The following is a 21,646-nucleotide window of genomic DNA, read 5'->3' on the forward strand; positions in this document are numbered from 1 at the left end:
CTGTTTCTGCTTTTGTTTTGTTGCTTAGATCTCATATATAAATAAATTATATAGTATTTGTCATTTGGTATTTATCAAAGTATGTTTATTTGGGCTTTGATGATGTGTTTGATCACTGAAACAATTCAGTAAGATATCAGAGACACATACTTCTTATCCTCCTTCCATATATGTATATAAATACCCACAAATAAATGACCTAGTCAACCAAGGTCATTCTACTAAGAAGCTGAAAATCTTAAATTAGAACAGAGTTCTCTAGAAAGTGAGATACTTCTGAAAGTTGTTTTATTTTTCATTGAAACAACAGGATATCCTGATAGGATCTTCCCAAAGGTGTCTTATTTATAGAAAGCAAACAACTCGATGGTTTAAGTACCTGTACTCATCTCTTCTACTGAATATAAAAATTAAAAATTTGCATTGCCTGGATGGCTCAGTCGGTTGAGTGGCAGAATCTTGATTCTGGCTCAAGTCATGATCTCAGGGTAATGAGATCAAGCCCCTTGTTGGGCTCCGCACTCAGCTGGTAGTCTGCTTGAGTTTCTCTCCCTCTGTCCCTCCCCACCACTCGTGCTCTCTTTCAAATAAATAAATTTTTTAAAAGAATTTTAAAATTTCTCTTTTGTGGGGAATGGTAATACATTTATAGCTTCAAAATCATAAGTGTATATAAAAATAAGTACTGAAAAGTCTCTCTTCCATTCTTCTTCCTTAGCCAATTAACTTCCCTTCCCACTAGAGGCAACCAGTTATTACAATCTAATGAATCCTTGTACAGTTTTTATGAATATGCATTTAAAAAATTATTTACAACTTTATCATTTAACAATTTAATTTTTTCAAACATGTTGGTAAAACAACAGATTTCATAAACATACAAACCATGGCACTCAAAGGAATTAAAAATGCATAATAAAATATTTAAGAAGATAAATTCCTATGACACCTAAGTGGAAGGGAAGTACAATGCTTTCATTTGTTTTTGCCACATAATGTATTCTCTAAATCTAAAGCACAGACATGAAATAATCCAGAAGTATTTAAGTCAGTGTGTTATAAAACTATATTTATGTAGTTAATAGTTTGAATAAAAAGTATAAACATTTATTTAAGGAAAAATATTTTTTTAAAATCAAGATGTTAGAAAATTTATAATTTAAACTGAAAACTGTGATAGACACAGGAATCTAAATCTAAATGACAATTCAGTGGGCAATACAGTACACTTTTATACTGATTAAGAGTAACAGATACACATACCCACATACATATAGAAAACCAAACCAAACACCCTCCATATATACAGTAAGTTACTGGTAGGAGAAACTACAGACATACCTCACGGACTTTCTCAATAGCATAGGTAAAAATATAAGCAATAACAATCCATTCTTGAACTGAAGGTAATCGTTCCATTTGTACAAGAACCACAAATGTATAAAGCATCAGAAATCCTAAGTATGCCAACTAATGAAAAACACAAAGTATGAATAATATTAATTACAAGATAAAATCTTCTCAAAATTTTCAATCCAACATACAGAAGAGAGACTAAAATGAACCCCTGTGAACTATCTCCAAGCTTAATCATTAAAACAGTTTTAGGGGTGCCTGGGCGGCTCAGTCAGTTTAAGCATCCAGCTCTTGGTTCTTGGTTTTGGCTCAGGTCATGATCTCAGGGTCGTGAGACTGAGCCCCACATTTAGCTCCACGCTTAGTGTAGAGTCTTCCCTCACCCTCTACCCCTCCCCTGGTTCATGTGTGCGCTCTCTCTCTCTCAAATAAATAAATAAATAATTTAAGAAAAGTTTTAGAAGTAACTTCATTGCAAACACTGCATTTATCAATCAAAACATAAATGGTTCCAAGAGTATAACTATGGTGTTCTAGAACTTTGATGACTTTCTAGTATTCCCCATAGGAAGAATTTTATAGTAGATTTATGTTCTCAGCATAGTTCATATAATTCCATTTAACTTATACTATTCCTAAAGTATCATATTAAATATACTATAGAACTTCATCACCATCATCATCAAGAAACACATACTACCTACTTCCTCCTTCCCCGAACCAAATACTATTCCCAGGAAAGACAACTGTTATTTTCCTAACTCCTAGTCATTGAGGTTGAATCCCAAGAAATGAAAACAAATATGAAAAGCATTTTTCCCTAGGTAAAGGAACATACCACCTTTGATACTCTCAACAAAAAAGATATTATATAAGATCTATGTATAACAACATCTGAAGAGTTATTTCGTTTCAGAGGAAAACCCAGACTCGTTCACCCTTGGACAATTGTATCTAAGAATCCTCTCTTCATTCTCCTTGCCTCTACCAGCGTTAAAACAAGCTACGTTCTTGATTTAAGCTATGGCAGGGCTGGGCAGTAAACTCCAATAAATGAGGAAAGAAAAGAGAAATTTCTATTTGGCCATCAGGGTTGTCCATTTTTTTAAAAAAAACATTTTATTTATTTATTTGAGAGTGAGTGAGCAACAGAGAGAGAGAGAGAGAGAGAGAGAGAGAGAGAGCGCGCGCATGCGCAAGCCAGGGTAGAGGCAGAGGGAGAGAGAGAGAAGCAGATGCTCCACTGAGCAGGGAGCCTGACACGGGACTCGAACCCAGGAGCCTGAGATCATGACCTGAGCCGAAAGCAGATGCTTAACCAACTGAGCCACCCAGGCGCCCCAAGGTTGTCCATTTTTAAAGAGTCACTCACATGAATGTAAATGTGACGAAAACGAAAAACAACAAAACAGTAACAAGATAAACAACTTCAGAATTTTTCTGGGAAGGGGAATAAAAATTCATTCATTCAACCCATGGTTAAAAGCTGAGGCTAATCTCATCTGTTTCTTGAGGTGAGTCCATCCGCCATGGACTGTAATACTCTTTGATCTGGGAGATAAAACTGTTCTCCCACAAAGCAAGAGAAAAGCCAATTATGTGTCAGATAATAAAACATATACCATAATATGATTAAGGAAATAAGCTATTATACCACTGATAAACTATATGATCTAGATTACTTTTTACCTTCAAATTAACACTGCAAAAAGGTTCATTTCAAAAATTTTACACATACTCTGCAAAATCCTAAAGCACAAAGATGTACCCATATCTATTCTGGTTAATCTTTAGCAATGTTTTTGGTAGATTTGATTTGTGTTTGATACCTGTGTATAAAGACATATGGTTACTGCATTTTTGTTTAATCTATTTCTAGTTCCAATCAGAATTAAGATTTGTTAGCATTTATCATTCTATATGATGGCAAATGGAATAAAATTAAGTTGAATTTATGCTCTTTTAAGTGGAAAATGGCTTGTCAGTGATCTAAGTTATATCAAGATAAATAGGGACTTTAGACCTAAGGTACCTTAAAGCTTATCCTTTAAAAACATTCTGCTCGTACAACTTAGAAAACATACAACATACCGTATTAAACCAGAATTTTACAATTGGCGCATGATAAAAGGCATAAAACTTTCTTGTAATGGGAAGTTTTTTTGATTTTATTTGTATCTCCATTTCATTTTTTCCTTCATTACTGTCCAATATTCTTACTTCTTTAAACACTTCCTAAAATAGAAATAACAGTTATCATATTTATTCACAAAATGTTTATATTTACTTAAAAATATTTTTCCTCCTTACCATGGGAATCTCTTCTGCTATGTTTTGAAAGTTGTTTTCACTATCTTCCATTGTCATTTGATGGGCATCTTGAGATTGTGGAATATGAGACATCTCAGCCTTTGTTTTATATTCTAGCATTAATATGGCAGGTGGAACTAAAATGCTTAATATGACCTAAAAATTTTAGAAACATGTAAGTTTATATTTTAAAATTAATTACCTTCAAGAATAAAAAGAATAAAAAGGTATTAAATATCTTTATTAGTTAGCCAATCTGCCCCTGTTAGTATAGGGGAAAAACCAAAAACTTCATTTTTATACTTGATTATTATATTTAAAGAGGCCCAGGTTGAATTGTTTTAAGGAGTGACAAAACATTTAGGTACTATGATATGAGGATACAGAAAAGATTTACTAATTATTTGTTCAGAAAATAATTTTTGTTTAAATAAAATTCAAGCCTTATGAAGTTATGTACATAATTTTATCCTAAAACTCTTTGCAACTGTTCCATGTCGTAACATGATTACTCAGCTTGTGCCTCTATAAACAGATTTATTTGTAAAATTTTACGTTATTACCTGCATAATCCTAAAGCACAAAAAAATTGTAATTGTGTATCAGGGTTTCTATTGGTTAATCTTTCACCATTATTTTTATTAGAGGATCAGTATTTGTTATCTACTTACAATGGTTAAACCACTTGCCTGATTTCTGCCTCTACATCTCTGTACCTTATTTAAGATATAAGATAATGAAAAGGAAAGTTTAAAGTAGTATCTCTCAGTATGATGAAACCAAAAGTATCAGTCAACATTTTATCCAAATTCTTAACCATAAAAACTAATTCATGTAATTATTTAAGAAAAAAGTAACAAATTATTAAGTTAGTAGACAGTTCTCAATTTTAGAATTTGGAAATCATCTTTTCATAAAGAAGGAACTTTTTTTCATTGCTGCTCAGGGCTGTAAACACCAATACTTCCTTTGTTGCCCTCATGCTTCTAGCTTAGAGAGGGGCAATAATTATACACCATACCGGAAAAGGATTCAGAGTGAAGAACAGAAGGAAAAAAGAAGCCATTTCATGCCCCTTGAGATAAAATGCCAACACTGCTGTCCCCACCACCCTCATAAATCAAGGCATTTTACTATATATCTGGGCTAATCCCTCTGTTCTTTTTATCTAATCACACACTAGATGTAACTGTTTCTAAGGTATACCTTGTACCAGGAATTTTTCCTCATATTCAGCCTTCCCATCCACATATCAGATAACAACATTTGTGTACAGGTGTGAGCTACAAAAGGTCTAAGTCTTGAAGAAACTGCTAACTTGAGGCAGGTGGAATTACTCCAGTTTTTCAGTTCATAAGTGAGCAATTTCATAGCCATGGTTTCATCCTGTCTGAAGGACTGTTCTAGTAATTCAACTGCGAGTTGACCAAAATCACTATCAAAAGATAAAGGCCAAAACATTCATATTACCAAACTGCAGTTTAAGACACTATTCTTATATAATTTCTTAACATTTTATATTTAATATAACAACATTTATATTTAATATTTTAACACAAACTCAGGGAATTATAAGGCATTAGAATCATAGCAGCTCTGTTTCCAGATATCTATTACCATGCAGATATAACAAAATATTAAAATATGTCACATGAAGAACAAGTCTGAGAAGGTGACTCCAGAGCATTTTCCACTGGCCTTGGAAATAAAACTCCAGTCTCACAGGAAACCCAAATTGACAATGTTCAGCCGCTCTGTACAAAAACTCTTATCTATATAGTATTTCAAACATAGGGGTGCCCAGGTGGCTCAGGTGGTTAAGTATCTGCTTCAGACTCAGGTCATGATCCCAGGGTCCTGGGATCCAGCCCCGGGTCATCGGGCTCCCGGGTCATCGGGCTCCCTGCTGAGCGAGGAGCCTGCTTCTCCCTCTTTCCCACTTGTGTTCTCTCTCGCTATCTCTGTCTCTCTCTCAAATAAATAAATAAAATCTTAAAAAAAAAAAAAACATAAAAAAGGTTTGGTACCCAGTAGAAAGAATAATGTGAATAGGACTAACCTAATCATGAAAAACATCTGAATCTTAGATTCCCAGAGTAAGTGATCATAAGATCCCTGCTTATTTTCACTAATAACACTTACTCTCTTCCAAAGACAGCCCATTTTGGGAGAGCTAAGTTCTATTTTCTATCATAAGGTTTCCTACAAACTATCTTTCCAGCTTGACAGTCATTATTACTCTAAATGTAAACTTCTGTGAACTGTTTTACTCTTCCATGTATATAGTTCCACCTTCTGAAATGCCCTTCCAGTTGAAATCCCATTCATTTCCTTAGAACACAGCTCAAAACCTTATTTTTTTCTTTTCCTTACCACTCCAAATGGAACTTTTCCTAATCTAATTAATTGCTAGTATGTGCAATTATTAAACTGACTTCTGGCATTTCTTCTTTCTTGCCAAAATATTTCTCTTGAGTTGTAAACAATAACCTCTTTTTACGTGCATGAACAGGAAAGTTTCCTTCTGAATTCTAAGAAGTACCTAATACATTTTGGGGCGCCTGGGTGGCTCAGTCAGTTAAGCTACCAACTCCTGATTTCGGCTCAGGTCATGATCTCAGGGTTGGAAGATCAAACCTGAGACTCGCCCTCTAAGTCCACGCTCCAGAGAGGAGCCTGCTTAAGATTCTCTATCTCCCTCTCAATAAAAAAAAAGTACCTAATACATTTTAATTGTGCCAATAAAATTATACGTATATATACCCATTTATTGCATGACACTATAACCTCCACTTAAACATGATCTTGTTGTATTTCTTAAATGTTTGAAATGATAAAATATAACTTACTTAGAATACTGTTTCAATTCTTCTGAAGTGTCATCTACAAGGTCACTCTGCTTTGCTTCATATGCCATTGAACGATAGATCTTACAGGCAACTAATGCTTTAGCCATTGATTCTTCACCATGCTGCCATAAAAAACGGGCCATGACCTGTCTCTTCATAAGGCAAGCCCAAATTAACAGTTCATTAAGTGGATAAGGAAAGCGCTTGGTTTCTGGATCATCAATATCTACAATTTCATCTTTGGCTCTCTTCTTCTTTCCTTCTTCCACAGCTGTATCAATCTTCAATGGAAAACAAATGTCTAAGATTCATTATAATAAGGCCATATGACATTAATGTGAGAATTTTTATAAAATCTCCTTTACACTATTCTTCAACTTCATATAGACTGCACAAATCAAAATGGTATAAATTTATAAATTTTATATACTTTATTTTATTATAGCTCAGGTTTTATAGAAATGGCATTTCTAAAAAAAAATGTCATTGTAATAAAGTTTTCCAAAATTAAAGGAAGGGCCTAAATATTTCAACTAATATCTGATAAAACATAACTTTAATGGAAGAAAAGTGTGTCTAAAATACTTACCTTGCACGCTGTTAATCAGTTACAGTGGAATAAAAGGAGGCAGTTAAGTATTTATCAAAACATTTAAAAATTTTTATTATAACTAAATATAAAAAACTTCATAGAACCGTTAAGTCATAATAAATATCTTTTTGTATATGGGAAAATGAAAAATCAAAGATGTGTCTACAAAAGTTCATTCTTGCTAAAACAAGTAGTTTTCTGTTTCATAAATACTAGTAAATTAGATAGAACAAAATTCAGAAAAAGTTAAAATTTACAGAAACATACCTTTGGTCGATAGGGCTGTGCTGTTTTAATGAAATGATTGTGCCTCATTTTTTCCTTTTTATCTGCCCTATTGCCAAAAGATTCATGACTCTTGCGCAACTGAGGAGTGCTGCTGGAGGTATTTCGGCCAGACCTCTGAAAATGAAAGCTTATTAGTTTTTACAGATTTAAATACACTGATAAATCATAAAAATTCAAGAATTCATACATATGTACAAATGTGTTTGTACACACACAGAAAATAATTATTTTGTTTTGGATTTCAATTACAAAATATTTCTGTGTACTCTTATAGTTGAAAATATTGTATTTTTAAGACAATGCTACTTTCACTATTCTAATATAAAAATGTAAGTAATTTTAAACTTTTAAAGTATATGAGTTTTTATGAATTCTTAACTTATAAAGTGTACAATACAAAGGACATATATAGACTTCCCCCAAAATATTACATACCCGATTATTTCCACCAAGACTGTTATATATTAATCGAAAACGTTTCCGAGTGTAGGTGCATCTATAGGTTCCTCCCATAAGATATTCAATAACAAGTCCTATATCGATTAGGGTGATCTTATATCCTGGAGGAAGATTTCCCTGGAAACAAGACATTAGTTTTAAATAGGATATTTCTCAATATTTCCATGCATGCCTAGAAATACACCCACTCTCCAAAATAACAAATGTTTACTTGTTACAAGAAGCTGGGGTTGCCAGCAGCTATCTTTACAGGAGAAGGAAGTAACTTGTTCATTTCCTTCTATAAGAAGGGATTCTGAAGTTTTGAAGTCACAAAGGTGTGCTCAGGACAGAAGGATGACTTATAGCAGCAAGAGCATTTGATCTTTCCACTGCCCTAATACTTCACACATAGAGGCAAAGGAACGTCTAAGAGTCAAGTATTCCATTTTCACTGTGGCACATTATCATAAATTACATTTTCCTGCAAAAACAATGCTATAAATGTTAATTATGTTTCCACGCAGGCCCTTAAGTACTTATAAGTACTTTTTAGCCAAAATTATATTGGTTATATTACAGGTTACACAAGTTTTTATAGTCTCATCTAAGATTTAAACTACCACTTATAACACTGTTTAGAACTAAGACTTCATTTTCCCCAGGGCAACAATTTTTTAGAACATGAGCCATTTGTGAGTTTGGAAGATTGTCTGTTCAGAATCAAATATTTGGTTAATCTCATTAAATAATCTTAAAAGGGTTTAATCATAAGACAATTTACATATATTTACCAATTCTGCCCTCCTACCATCACCATTCTTTCCATTTCCCTAATTATAATTTCATAAAATTAGTACTTAAAAATTTTTTAAGATTTTATTTTAGAGAGAGAGCAAGTGAGCCTGCATGCGCACACAGCGGGGAGGGGCAGAGGAGAGGGAGAGAGAGAATCTCAAGCAGACTCCATGCTGAGTGTGGAACCTGATGCGGGGCTGGATCTCATGACCTGAGCCAAAATCAAGAGTTGGATGCTTAACTGACTAAGCCACCCAAGAGCCCCTAGGTCCCCCAGTACTTTTAAAAATGCTTATACCTTTTATAATTTGGTTTCATCTGTGAAGTTTTAAATATCTAGAAACTTATTCCTTAAATCACTGATTTAAAAATTAATCAAAAATAGTTTTGGGTGCCTGGGTGGCTCAGTCGGTTAAGTGTCTGCCTTCGGAACAGGTCATGATCCCAGGGTCCTGGAATCAGGTTCTGTATCCAGCTCCCTCCTCAGTGGGGAGTCTGCTTCTCTCTCTCCCTCTACCCCTCCCCTTGCTCATGCTCTCTCTCTCTCTCTCAAATAAAATCTTTAAAATATATATTTTCTCACCTTAAATGCAAGATTTTTCTTTTTATTTTGTCTTGAGCAACCTCAAAATATGCCTTATGAATGAGGATTATCATGCATGTTTTTAGTTTTCTGTTTTTTAAAATATTTGACAAATACATGATATGATCCCACTTAAATGGGAAATATTTAAATTAAGGGAAATAATGTGAGTTGCCTAAAAAAAAAAGTACGATAAACAATTTCTCAAACTACACAAATACTACTTACAACACTCAACTTATTAATTTGAATCAGAAAATAGTCAATTACTGCCTTTCCTTTAGGATTTTTCACTTACAGAAATAAAAAAATTGGCTTATTTAGTATAGCCACCAATGTAAAGACAGTCAATTTATAACAAATCTCTTATTTGTTTGTAGAATTAAAAACTATAGTTCCTTCTGCTAATTCACATAAGTAAATCATAATGCAAATGTGTTTTAGAAACCCCTGGACTGAAGGTCTCCCCCATCACTCAAGCTTTCTGGGAGAAAGGGGGGGGAAAAAAGCCTTAATTATTTTAACAACCAAAAAACCCACAAATTAATGTGAAATGTCCAGAATAGGCAAATCCATACAGATAGAAAGTAGATTAACAGTTGCCTAGGGCAGGAGAGAGGCAGGAAGTAGAGAAGAAAGCAGGAATGGGGAGTGACTGCTAATGGGTACAGGGTTACTCTAAAATTAGATTGTAGTGATAGTTGCACAACTGTGAATATACTAAAAGCCACTGAACTAAACACTTTAAATGGATCAATTTTATGGTATGTGAAATTTTTAATAAAGCTATAAAGGAAAACACATGGAAAAAACTGAATTAAAAATATTTTTAAATATAATAAAGTCTATGTTCTTCCTATGGGATGTTAGTTTATTAAATAAGTGACAAAACAAAAAATTAAAACAGAAAATGACATTTCTGTTTTAATTTTTCAGTTTTTTAATAGTACACTCACATTTAATAGCAAGTAAAAGTTTGAAGAATTCTAGAAAAAAAGCATTTTAGTTCAGAAACTAAAAAAATATTTCAATTAAACAATTATCTTTTCACTTATGAAAATAAAACTATTAGATACCAATATTTTAAATGACTATAAAATTTTTAATAAATGTCTAAAACTATTCACAAAGAATCCCAACAGAAGAGAAGGGTGATATTAATTAATTCACAAAGAATCCCAATAGAAGAGAAGGGGAATATTAGTGCATCAAATTTGGTCACCACAGAATGGCTTTAAATAATGATCAATAGTGGATATTAAGAGAGCATTCATGCATGATTTCAACATTTCAGCATTTTATTGGCAAAATCTGCCATGAAGATCACCATCCAGTGTATCCTTCAATGTCTTTACTCAAAGTCCTTTACAGGTCGAGGTAACAAATTTTTTTTTTTTAAAGATTTTATTTATTTGAGAGAGAGAATGAGAGACAGAGAGCACAAGAGGGAAGAGGGTCAGAGGGAGAAGCAGACTCCCTGCTGAGCAGGGAGCCTGATGTGGGACTCGATCCCGGGACTCCAGGATCATGACCTGAGGCGAAGGCAGTCGCTTAACCAACTGAGCCACCCAGGCGCCAATTCAAAAATTTCTTTTGAACACAGAGAAAGAAGATACATTCTTTCAATGATCTTCCTTTAGGGACCAATGAGCATTATGAAATTCATCACACTGGATCTCACATGACTAGAAACTCAGAAAAATTGGTCTTAATTTCATAAACTTAAATTTTTCTTGATTTCTGATATATTATGCTCTTTACTGCTATGTTACCACAAACTCAGCCCTTATTTTATCTTGCTCTAAATGTCATTTTATTGATATTTTTAAGATGTACAATATTTAAATGTGTTTTTGAAACAGATGAAGTATAACCAATTTTTAAAATAGCATTTTCAAAAACAAAAATAAACTCTTACCTGTTTGACATCCCGAACAAGATGAAATAGCATTGGATTAGTTGGACCTTGTTTCTTTAAGGAGAAAAAAATTAAAGCAAATTATTATTTTTCTTCAAAATAATGTAACTTCTTTTGTTACTTACAGGACTTTATGAAATGATATTGTTGCTCAAATTATATTGTTTTTCAGCTAAATGAGTTCTGTCCATAAAATGGAGCAAAGAAAAAGATAAACCATTTCATATCATCATATTTACCTTCAAAAAGATGTACAATTTAGGTTATGTTTTACTTATGCAAAAACACAAATTTTAAATCACGCAAACTTTGAAAGCTTTACAATTCTATCTTTAATTTACATTTCTTTCATTGATAATGGAGCTGTACACTATTTAATTTTTTTAAAAATTTATTTATTTGAGAGAGAGCATGAACAGGACAGAGGAAAAGGGAGAAGCAGATCCTCCACTGAGCAGGGAGCCTGACGCGGGACTCGATCCCCAGAGTCCGGGATCATGACCTGAGCTGAAGGCAGACGCTTAACTGACAGCTACCTAGGCGCCCCAATTTAAAATTCTACATAATATCTAAGGGAGCCTGGGTGGCTCAATCGTTAGGCGTCTGCCTTCAGCTCAGGTCATGATCCCAGCGTCCTGGGATCAAGCCCCACATCGGGCTCCCTGCTCTGTGGGAAACCTGCTTCTCCCTCTCCCACTCCCCCTGCTTGTATTCCCTCTCTCTGTCAAATAAAATCTTTAAAATAAAATAAAATTCTGCATAACATCTAAAAACGACTGTTCCTAATACTGGGTATAAACTCTTATTTTGCCTTACTTTGCTCTTTCTTTTTATAATATTTAATCTATCCACTCAGGAGCTGAGTTCTCTCTGGCAATTCTTCTCCTTATGTTAATTTTTTTAAAAATATGAAGTATTTCATATTTTTTAGGTATTGGCAAGTATTGTATTTTCCCTAATCATACAGAAAAGTAATACTTAGAATTCTATTTTATCTTAGTCCATTAATGTTAAATATAACTTCTAAATATAAAATAAATATACTTTAATATAGCAGTTTTCAAAGTGTGGTCCAGTTAGCTCCCCTGAGGGCCCCCAAGACCCTTTTAGGCAGTCCACGAGATCAAAAGTATTTTCAGAATCATGTTAAGAGGTTATTTTCATTTAGGGCACCTGGGTGGCCCAGTTGGTTAAGTATCCAACTCTTAGTTTCCACTCAGGTCGTGATCTAATGGTCGTGAAATTGAGCCCTATGTTGGGCTCCATGCTCAGCCTGCTTAAGATTCTCTTTGCCTCTCCCTTTGCCCCTCTCCCCCCCAAAACAAACAAACAAACAAAAAACCCACATGTTATTTGCATTTTTTCATTTCTCTCAGTGTTCAGTGGAGTTTTCCAGAGGCTTCTTGTGTGGTATCATAAGATTAAATTCAAAAGCTACCTTCTATGAAGTCATATATTAAAGAGATTTGTAAGACAGTAAAACTATTCTACACTCCTCACTAATCTATTTTTCTTGAAAAATGTTTTTTGTGTTAACATGTAATAGATTTATTATTGTTACTTAAAATTAGTATTTTTTAAATTTCTTGATTATACATTCTAATGTGGTATTGACACACATAAATAAACCCTCTTCAGAATAGCTCTTTTAAGTCCCCAACAACTTTTTATGTAATAGGACCTTGATAACAAAGTTTGAGAACCACTACTTTATCATGTTATATAATCCTTTAACTTTAAACAAAGCTTATCAATTACTGATGCTGAAAAGTAAATATCATCTTAATAACTCTGAGTTACACAATTAAAAAAATTACCTGCCTTGCTAATGGGATCAATTTTTATTTTTTATTACTTTTATATCTGCTTTACATTTCAGGAGTATACCTTATTACTTTAGCACAATGAATAATCCTTTCAATTTTTATACCTGTTTGCTAGAAAGAGTAGAATGCCAACAAAGTTCAATCTAACTGTGCTAGATACTATTAAAGAAAAAAAATGGGGGAAAATAAAAGATATAATCCCTACTCAAAAGAAGCTTACAATCCACAGGGAAGATATAATTGTCCTCAACTAACTATGCCGAAGGGTTCGTGGAGGTAGTGGCACAGATTAGAACTATGTTCTAAATAATGAATAAAATTCCAGTAAGTGCAGAGTAGCTGAGAGAAAAACACACACCAGCAGTGTGTAAACAAGACATGCTTTTTTAAAAAGTTTATATTTTGGGGGACTAATAATAGGTAGAAACATAACTGAAACATCCAGTATGGGAAGGTGGGGGTGGGAATAAAAGGCCAAGTGACAGCTAGGGCAAAATCTCAAAAGCTGAAAAACTTTGGATTTTTTTGGATCAAAGTTTGAAAAACTTTGGATCAAGCTAAGAGCTTGGTTATTATTCTATACACACTGGGGAGCTATCAAAGATTTTTTAACTGGGGAAAGATATGGTAAAATATAGGGTTACAATAATTAGCTTAAAGAACTGATTTGAAGAAAGGACAATGAGATTAGATTACTATAATAAGACTGCTATAAACACAAAGTACAAAGACATTAGGAATGAAAAGGAGGAGATAAAAAGGCAGAAATTGATGAATGAACAGACAGCTTTGCAGAGAAGTCAAAGTTAGAAAGCTAGGATTTGGTAATAGTATACCTCAAAATATAGTACAATTAAATTAATGTTGGTAACATGGAAAACCAGTAACAAGGGCAGTATTTACTCTCTCCAATGCTAGACACATGAACTGAGAAAGGCTTTGTAAAGGAAACAGTTTTCAGGAGCTCTTTAGAAAAAAAACGAAAAACTGTATGTAAGCTAAAAGAGGGATACCACAAGGTCAAAATCACGAATGTAAAAAAAAAAAAAAAAAAAGGAGAAAAGAAAAAACAATCTGTAATTTATCCATTAAGAAAAGCCATCAAAAGAAGTTTGGTGTAACAAATGACTACCCAAGAGGAAAAAAAAGAAGAAGAAAATACAATGACTCTGTAATTAAGAAGCTGATCCTATGGTTTTAAAAAGGGGTGAGGAGAAGGAATGGGAGACAGGGTTATTAATACTTTACTTCCTTCTTATGTGACTATGGTGACAGGGGAAATATCAGAAACAAGGAAAGGGTTTCAGATTGTCACATAACCAACCCACCCTAACACTGGCTGTAATTATTCCAAGTAATCAAGAAAATCATTAAAGGTTTTAGCAGTAGAACTGGATATGTTCAGGTACAATTACACTTCCCAAAGAGATAACCTTAGTCAACAAAGAATTTTAACATATACTTACTGTGTTATAAAGTTCTTCCAGTCTAGGAATGGTAAGGAATTTATGCATGCTTACTCCATTTTCAATAAGAAGTTTCACAAATGCAACTCTATCCATTACAAGAGCATCAAGCATAGCTTGTTCCAAGGACCCAACCTAAAAGAAAATAAAAATTAATCAATATATTTCACAGTCTAATTATACAAATAGTTCTAAATGAAAGTCCTTATTTGTTCCTGAACAGTATTAGAACAAAATTTAAAAGATGCAAAATAGGGGTGCCTGGGGGGCTCAGTCAGTTAAGTCTTCAACTCGATTTTGGCTCAGGTCATGATTTCAGGGCTGTGAGATCAAGCCCCGCATCCAGCTCCACACTGCGTGTGGAGTCTGCTAAGATTCTCTCTTTCCTCTTGCTCTGCCCTGACCCCACCTCAAAAAAAACCCCACACAAAATAGTAAAAGGCTAGGACTTAAGGTATAAAGAGAATAGCAGAAAAGACCTCTATAGAGTAGCAGTCTCCAAAGAACATTTCATAAGCAGTATTTCTGCAGGAGAGTGTTATATAGGGATTAAAAAAAAAAGAATTCATCATTAAGTCAATTTAGGGGAAAAATATCTTAAGAGCAACAGTTCTCAATGTTTAGGAAAGGTTTTTTTGAGGGATCATTTCAATAACTGGGGGCCATTACCAACATTCAAAGAATACCAGAGATCATACAACATGCCAGACAATTTCACTCAAAAAGGAAGTGTCCCATATCTCACACAATTTTGTTATCCTCTTACATGTTCATGAATAAAAATGCAATAGTTCTGCTTTACATATAAACACAAAGTATTGTCATGGTTTGTTTTACAAAATGAACTTTCCAAAAATACAACTACCATATAAATTAGGTAAGATGGTACTTAGCTTTCTTTAGAACTTTAGCAGAATTATTCACCATTAGAGAAAAATAACATCTCCAAACAGCAACACAATCTGTGCTGTTTGAGTTTAATGTAACACATGTATATCAGTCAGCATTTACAAGCTAACCCTTTTTAGTTTTTAGGGACTCTTTAGATATTTTTCAACAAACTCTGAATCAAATGCTATTAAATTAGTGGAGACACAAATATAGAGATTTCATTAAGTACTGTAAGTAAAGGGTATTTTTATTAGTAGAATATTAATATATTTAATATTAATATATTTTATATGTATAATATTAAGATACTTTAATATCTCATATTATTGCTTCTGTATATATTTTTTTGAGATTTTATTTATTTGACAGAGAGAGAGAGAGAGAGAGAGTGAGCTGCAGGCAGGGGAGAGGAAGAAGCAGGCTCCCCACGGAGCAGAGAGTCCGACCGCAGGGCTTGATCCCAGGACTCCGGGATTATGACCTGAGCCAAAGGCAGATGCTTAACCACCTGAGCCACCCAAGCGCTCCAACTTCTGTATATTTTTAATATTTTGGTACCATATGATAGAATAAAATTTTGTGGTGAAAAATCAATACCAAAATGATTTTTTTTTTTACCTCTCGTTTTCCAATCTTATTCTGATGCTGTCTTCAGAAGTTTACTAGACAACTATACAACTTCTCTACAGTAACTTCTATTAACCTTTCTTCAGTGTATCCTCTAATTTCATCACTCAGCAAAGGATTTGGTCACCAAGATCTTTTTCAGGATATAGACTAAATGCAAACCTTATACCTGATGGGTTTTCAAGATGAAAGATCTTTTTTCTGCAGTATTTTTTTACCACTCAGTTCTATGTCATAACAAGGGAAATATTTTGACACTGCACTTAAAGATAAGGTCAAACTAATTAATAACACTGTAAAACTTATTTTCTCATACTAACAACTGGTCATTTATCATGGCATGTTATTCCTATTTTAGTTAAGATTCTTTCTCTTATCACATACAAATAATTCTGATGTTATTACTTATTCTAACATTAACTATTTGTACTCTTAATTCCTATTTGGTCGTCTTCATGGGTGTTTTTCTGCTCTCATGGAATTTAAGTCACCAACAACATTCAGTATTAGTGTGCACTCACAACTGCAGCATTTACACTGATTCTACATAAAATAAGTGTAAGCATCTAATTACTTATGCCACCTATATGTTGCCATTCTTAAGCACCTCTGCATTGAAGTATCTATTTTTATTATAAATCACTTTCATTTGTCTTTATTACAATATGGCATTATATTGTTTTTTTAAAATTTGTATAGAAATGCACTCAATGAGGGTGCCTGGGTGGCTCAGTTGGTTAAGCGACTGCCTTCGGCTCAGGTCATGATCCTGGAGTCCCAGGATCGAGTCCCGCATCGGGCTCCCTGCTTGGCAGGGAGTCTGCTTCTCCCTCTGACCCAACCCCCTCTCATGCTCTCTCTCTCTCTCATTCTTTTTCTCAAATAAATAAATAAAATCTTTAAAAAAAATGCACTAAATGAAAGTCTATTTTCGTATAATAAAAAGGTCATAATAAAACTGACATGTTCTATCTGAATTGAACAGAAAGAAACGTTCTATCTGAATTAGGTTTATAACCACAGCCTTAAAACAACAATAAAGCCTGACAAAATTTTCACATCTGAGAAAAAAAGGTTTAAAGAAAAAGTATCTGTTTTGTTCCACATTTCTTCATACATTCAATGCACTCTGAACTCCTAACAAATGAAGAGGAAAAACAGTAAAACAATTATGCTGCAAACTCTAGCATGAAGGAAAGCACAAAATCAAACAGATATTATTGTGCAGAACAAATCCATGACATAAACCACATATACACAGAAGATAAAGGCTTTGTCCAAGCCTTTACATCTCAGGAGATTAAAAACCCCAATGAAGTTATTCAAGGGAATAAAAGGTTGGTTTACTTAAGTTACAGCTTTACCACAGCTGATTAACATTAATTTTTTCTGCTGTAGTCCTACAAGAATGGAAGTGACTATTCTTTTTTATTATTCCTACAAGAATGGAAGTGACTATTCTTTTTTATTATTTATAGGAAATACATTCCCATGGTTTAAAAAAATAATCAAGGGGCACCTTGGGTGGCTCAGCTGGTTAAGCGACTGCCTTCGGCTCAGGTCATGATCCCAGAGTCCCGGGATCGAGTCCCACATCGGGCTCCTTGCTGAGCAGGGAGCCTGCTTCTCCTTCTGACCCTCCCCCCTCTCATGTACTCTCTCTCTCATTCTCGCTCTCTCAAATAAATAAATAAATCTTTAAAAAAAAAATAAAAAAATAATCAAATACCAAAGTGGTATAAAATGAAACTTTGTCTCCTCTGGCCTTCATCTCTATAAATATATCCCATAATAACAGTTTCCAGAAAGGTTCTATGACTACACAGTGCCTGTAGATATGCCTGAATGTGTGTACATCCATAAACAGAATTTGCTACAATGAAGTTCATGCTATGCATACTTTACTGCAATTTGCTGTTTACACTTTGTAGACAGAAAAGATCTAGATCATCCTCTGTAAAGACTGGATAAAATAATCCAAGGTGGGGATGAACATTTATTTTGCCAAGTTTCCCAGTGATTCAGACATATAACAAAAATTTGTCAAGTGTTTACTATGCCAGTCTGTGAATATAGCAGGTTAACAAAAAAATTCTTTTTTTTTTTAAATATTCTTGCTTCTGTAAAATTTACTTTCTAGGAGTAGAAAGAGAAACAAATGGCTAAGATATATGGTGATAAATGCTAAAGAAAAAAATGGCAAAGAACACAGAAAATGCTGTCACAGGGGACTGCTATTAAAGTAGGGTGGATGGGGAGCTTGGGTGGTGCAATCAGTTGAGCAACTCTTGGTTTTGGCTCAGGTCCTGATCTCAGGGTTATGAGATCAAGCTCCAAGTCAGGGTCTGCACTCAGGGTGGAATCTGCCTGGGATTCTCTCTCTGCCCCTCCCCCCACCCACACACTCTTGTGCTCTCTCTCTCTGAAGTAAATAAACCTTAATAAAATATGGTGGACAGTAAAAGCCTGAGGAGGACAAGTTTGGTTATAAATCAGAAAAAGAGGAGTGCCTGGCTGGCTCAGACAGAAAAGTGTCTAACTCTTGATCTCGGGGTCCTGAGTTTGAGCCCCACATTGGGTACAGACATTACTTAAATAAATGTTTTTTTAAAAAAGGAAACGAGAAAAAGAAAACAAATCAAGTCCAGGTAGGCATCTGGAGGAAACTGTTCCAGAGAGAAAAAACAGCAAGTACAAAGATGGGGGGAGCATTCTTAGTATGTTTTAAGAAGACGCCAATATGGCTACATAAAAGAGTGCAAAGGGAATGGTGTTAACACATGAGGTAACAGAGGCAGTTAATAGGGCAGAAGATGTGAAGCCCTGTAGGCCATCATAAGGGCTCTGGATTATGCTCTGCGTAAATGTGATGTGATCCATCTTCTGTCTAAGAGGGAGAATGAGAATAAGGAAACCAAGGAGGATGCTACTAAAACAATATAGAAGGGTGATAGCAGATTGGACCAGGATGATAAAAAATTGGGTATTTTGAAAGTATATCTGAAAACATTTATAAATGGAATTGGATTGGAATATATGAAAAAAAGAAAATAAAAAATGACGCTAAGATTTCTTTTCTCCAAACTGGGAAAAGGTTGTTGCCATTTAGTAAGATGAGAGATGGGAAAGACCGTGGAAGGAACTGGTCTAAACATCTAAGATTAACACTGTAATAAATTCTCTTATACATAGAGGACTATTCCTTTTTTTTCTCTTCCTTCCTTCCCCCCTCCCGCCCTCCTTCCCTCCTTTTCTTCTCTTGTACATAAAGGACTATTTCTTTTTTCCCTTTTCATTCCTTCCTTCCTCCCCCGCTTCCCTCCCTTTCTTTTTTCTTTTAACCCCTTCTTTTGACTCCTTCACCCATTTTCCCCACCTCCTCACCCCAATCTGTTCTGTTATCTATGAGCTTGATTTTTCTTTTTTAATTCCACATATAAAAGAGATCATATGGTATTTATATTTCACCTAGCATAATGATCTCAAGATCCATCTATGTTGTTGCAAATAGCAAGATTTCACTCTTTCTTATGGCTGAATAATACTCCATTCTATATATACACAATTTCCTTATCCATTAATCCATCAAGCCAGAAAACAATGAACAAAATGGCAATAAGTACACAGCTATCAATAATTACTTTAAACGTAAATGGACTAAATGTTCCAATCAAAATGCAGTGTTTAAATGGATTAAAAAACAAAAACAAAAACCAAGACTCATCACCTATATGATGCCTGCAAGAGACTCACTTTAGATGTAAAGTCACAGACTAAAAGTGAAGGGACAGAATAAGATATTCCCTGCAATGGAAACCAAAAGACAGATGGAATAGCGATACTTCTCTCAGACAAAACAGACTTTAAAACAAACACTGTAATAAGACAAAGAAGGCATTACATGATAATAAAGGAGTCAATCCAACAAGAAGATACAACATTTGTAAATATTTATGCATTCAACCCAGGAGGACCTAAATATATAAAGCAAATAATAAAAGATACAAAGGGAGAAAGAGACAGCAATACAGTAATGGTAGGATACTTTAATACACCCCCCTTACATCGATAGATAGATCATCCAGACAGAAAATCAGTAAGAAAACATTGGCCTTAAATGGACTTAACAAATATTTACAGAATATCCCCATCAAAAAGCAAAAGAACACACATTCTATCAAGTGAATACAGAATATTTTCAAGGCTAGATCATATGGTAAGCCATAAAAAAGTCTTAATAAAATTAGGAGGACTGAAATCATATCAATCATCTTTTCCAACCACAATGGTATGAAACAAAAAATGAGTTCTATGAAAAAGAACTGGAAAATTCACAAATATGTGAAAATTAAATAACATGCTACTGAACAACCAGTGAGTCAAAGAAGAAACAAACAAAAAATACCCTGAAACAATTAAAAATGGAAATAAAAATACCAGAATTTGTAGAATGGATCAAAAGCAGTTCTAAGAGGAAAGCTGACAGCAATAAATGCCTATCTCAAGAAATTTTAAAAGTCTCAAACACCTAACTTTACATCTCAAGGAATGAGAAAAAGAATAAACAAAATAATCCAAAGTTGGTAAGAAGGAAATAAGAAAGATTAAAATAGAAATTAATGAAATAGAAACTAAAATAATAATAAAGAAGATCAAATTAAGAGCTGGTTCCTTGAAAAGATAAATGAAAGGTTGAGAAATCTTTAGTTAGACTCACCAAAAAAAAAAGAGAGGACTCAAAATCAAAAATAAAACAGGAGATGTTACAACTAATACCACAGAAATACAAATGATTATAAGAGACTACTATGAACGATTATATACTACAAAACTGGGACAACCAGGTACCTTGGGTGGCTCAGCCAGTTAAGTGTCTGACTTCGGCTCAGGTCATGATCATGGGGTCCTGGGTCTGAGCCCCAAGTCAGGCTCCCTGCTCAGTGGGCAGTCTGCTTCTCCCTCTCCCTCAACCCCTGCCCACTGCTCGTGCTTTCTCTCTCAAATAAATAAATAAAATCTTTTTTTTTTTTTTTTTTTAAAGATTTTATTTATTTGACAGAGAGAGAGACAGCGAGAGCAGGAACACAAGCAGGGGGAGTGGGAGAGGGAGAAGCAGGCTTCCCGCGGAGCAGGGAGCCCGATGCGGGACTCGATCCCAGGACCCTGGGATCATGACCTGAGCCGAAGGCAGACGCTCAACGACTGAGCCACCCAGGCGCCCTAAATAAATAAAATCTTAAAAAAAAAAAAAATGGGGGCACCTGGGTGGTTCAGTTGTTAAGCATCTGCCTTTGGCTTAGGTCATGATCCCGGGGTCCTGGGATGGAGCCCTGCATAGGGCTCCCTGCTCAGCGGGAAGCCTGCTTCTCCCTTTCCCACTCCCCCTGCTTATGTTCCCTCTCTCGCTGTGTCTCTCTCTGTCAAATAAAGAAAATCTTTAAATAAATTAATTAATTTTAAAAAAAAAAGGACAACCTATGGGCTCCCTACTCTGAGGGGAGCCTGCTTTTCCCTCTCCCTCTTCCGCTCCTCCTGCTTGTGCTCTCTCCTTCTCTCTCTCTCTCTCAAATAAATACTTTAAAAAAAACTGGACAACCTAGAAGAAATGGCTAAATTCCTGGGAAAATACAACCTACCAAGACTGAATCATGATGAAATGGAAAATGTGAACAGACCAATCACTAGTAAGGAGATTGAATCAATA

At 34.5% G+C, this 21,646-nt stretch overlaps 1 protein-coding gene across 3 annotated transcripts in view; it reads right to left on the reverse strand.

The window, feature by feature from the left end:
* The window catches only part of TRPM7 (transient receptor potential cation channel subfamily M member 7), a 117,724-nt gene that overhangs the window by 42,225 nt on the left and 53,853 nt on the right, over nt 1-21,646 (reverse strand). For 2 of the 3 annotated variants that reach the window (XR_003515514.1, XM_027568726.1), the window contains exons 12-20: nt 14,425-14,559; nt 11,133-11,186; nt 7,831-7,971; nt 7,375-7,509; nt 6,516-6,796; nt 4,873-5,101; nt 3,667-3,822; nt 3,448-3,591; nt 1,342-1,470 (exon numbers count right to left, since the gene is read on the reverse strand). Coding sequence is in view for 2 of the 3 variants with exons in the window: in XM_027568726.1 (XP_027424527.1) it covers nt 1,342-1,470; nt 3,448-3,591; nt 3,667-3,822; nt 4,873-5,101; nt 6,516-6,796; nt 7,375-7,509; nt 7,831-7,971; nt 11,133-11,186; nt 14,425-14,559 (1,404 nt within the window). In the remaining variant the exon portion in view is untranslated. The remainder of the gene's footprint in view (nt 1-1,341; nt 1,471-3,447; nt 3,592-3,666; nt 3,823-4,872; nt 5,102-6,515; nt 6,797-7,374; nt 7,510-7,830; nt 7,972-11,132; nt 11,187-14,424; nt 14,560-21,646) is intronic. The other variant, XM_027568727.1, reaches the window with a different exon arrangement.

This window comes from Zalophus californianus, chromosome 6 (genome assembly GCF_009762305.2).
Source record: "Zalophus californianus isolate mZalCal1 chromosome 6, mZalCal1.pri.v2, whole genome shotgun sequence".
NCBI lineage: Eukaryota > Metazoa > Chordata > Mammalia > Carnivora > Otariidae > Zalophus > Zalophus californianus.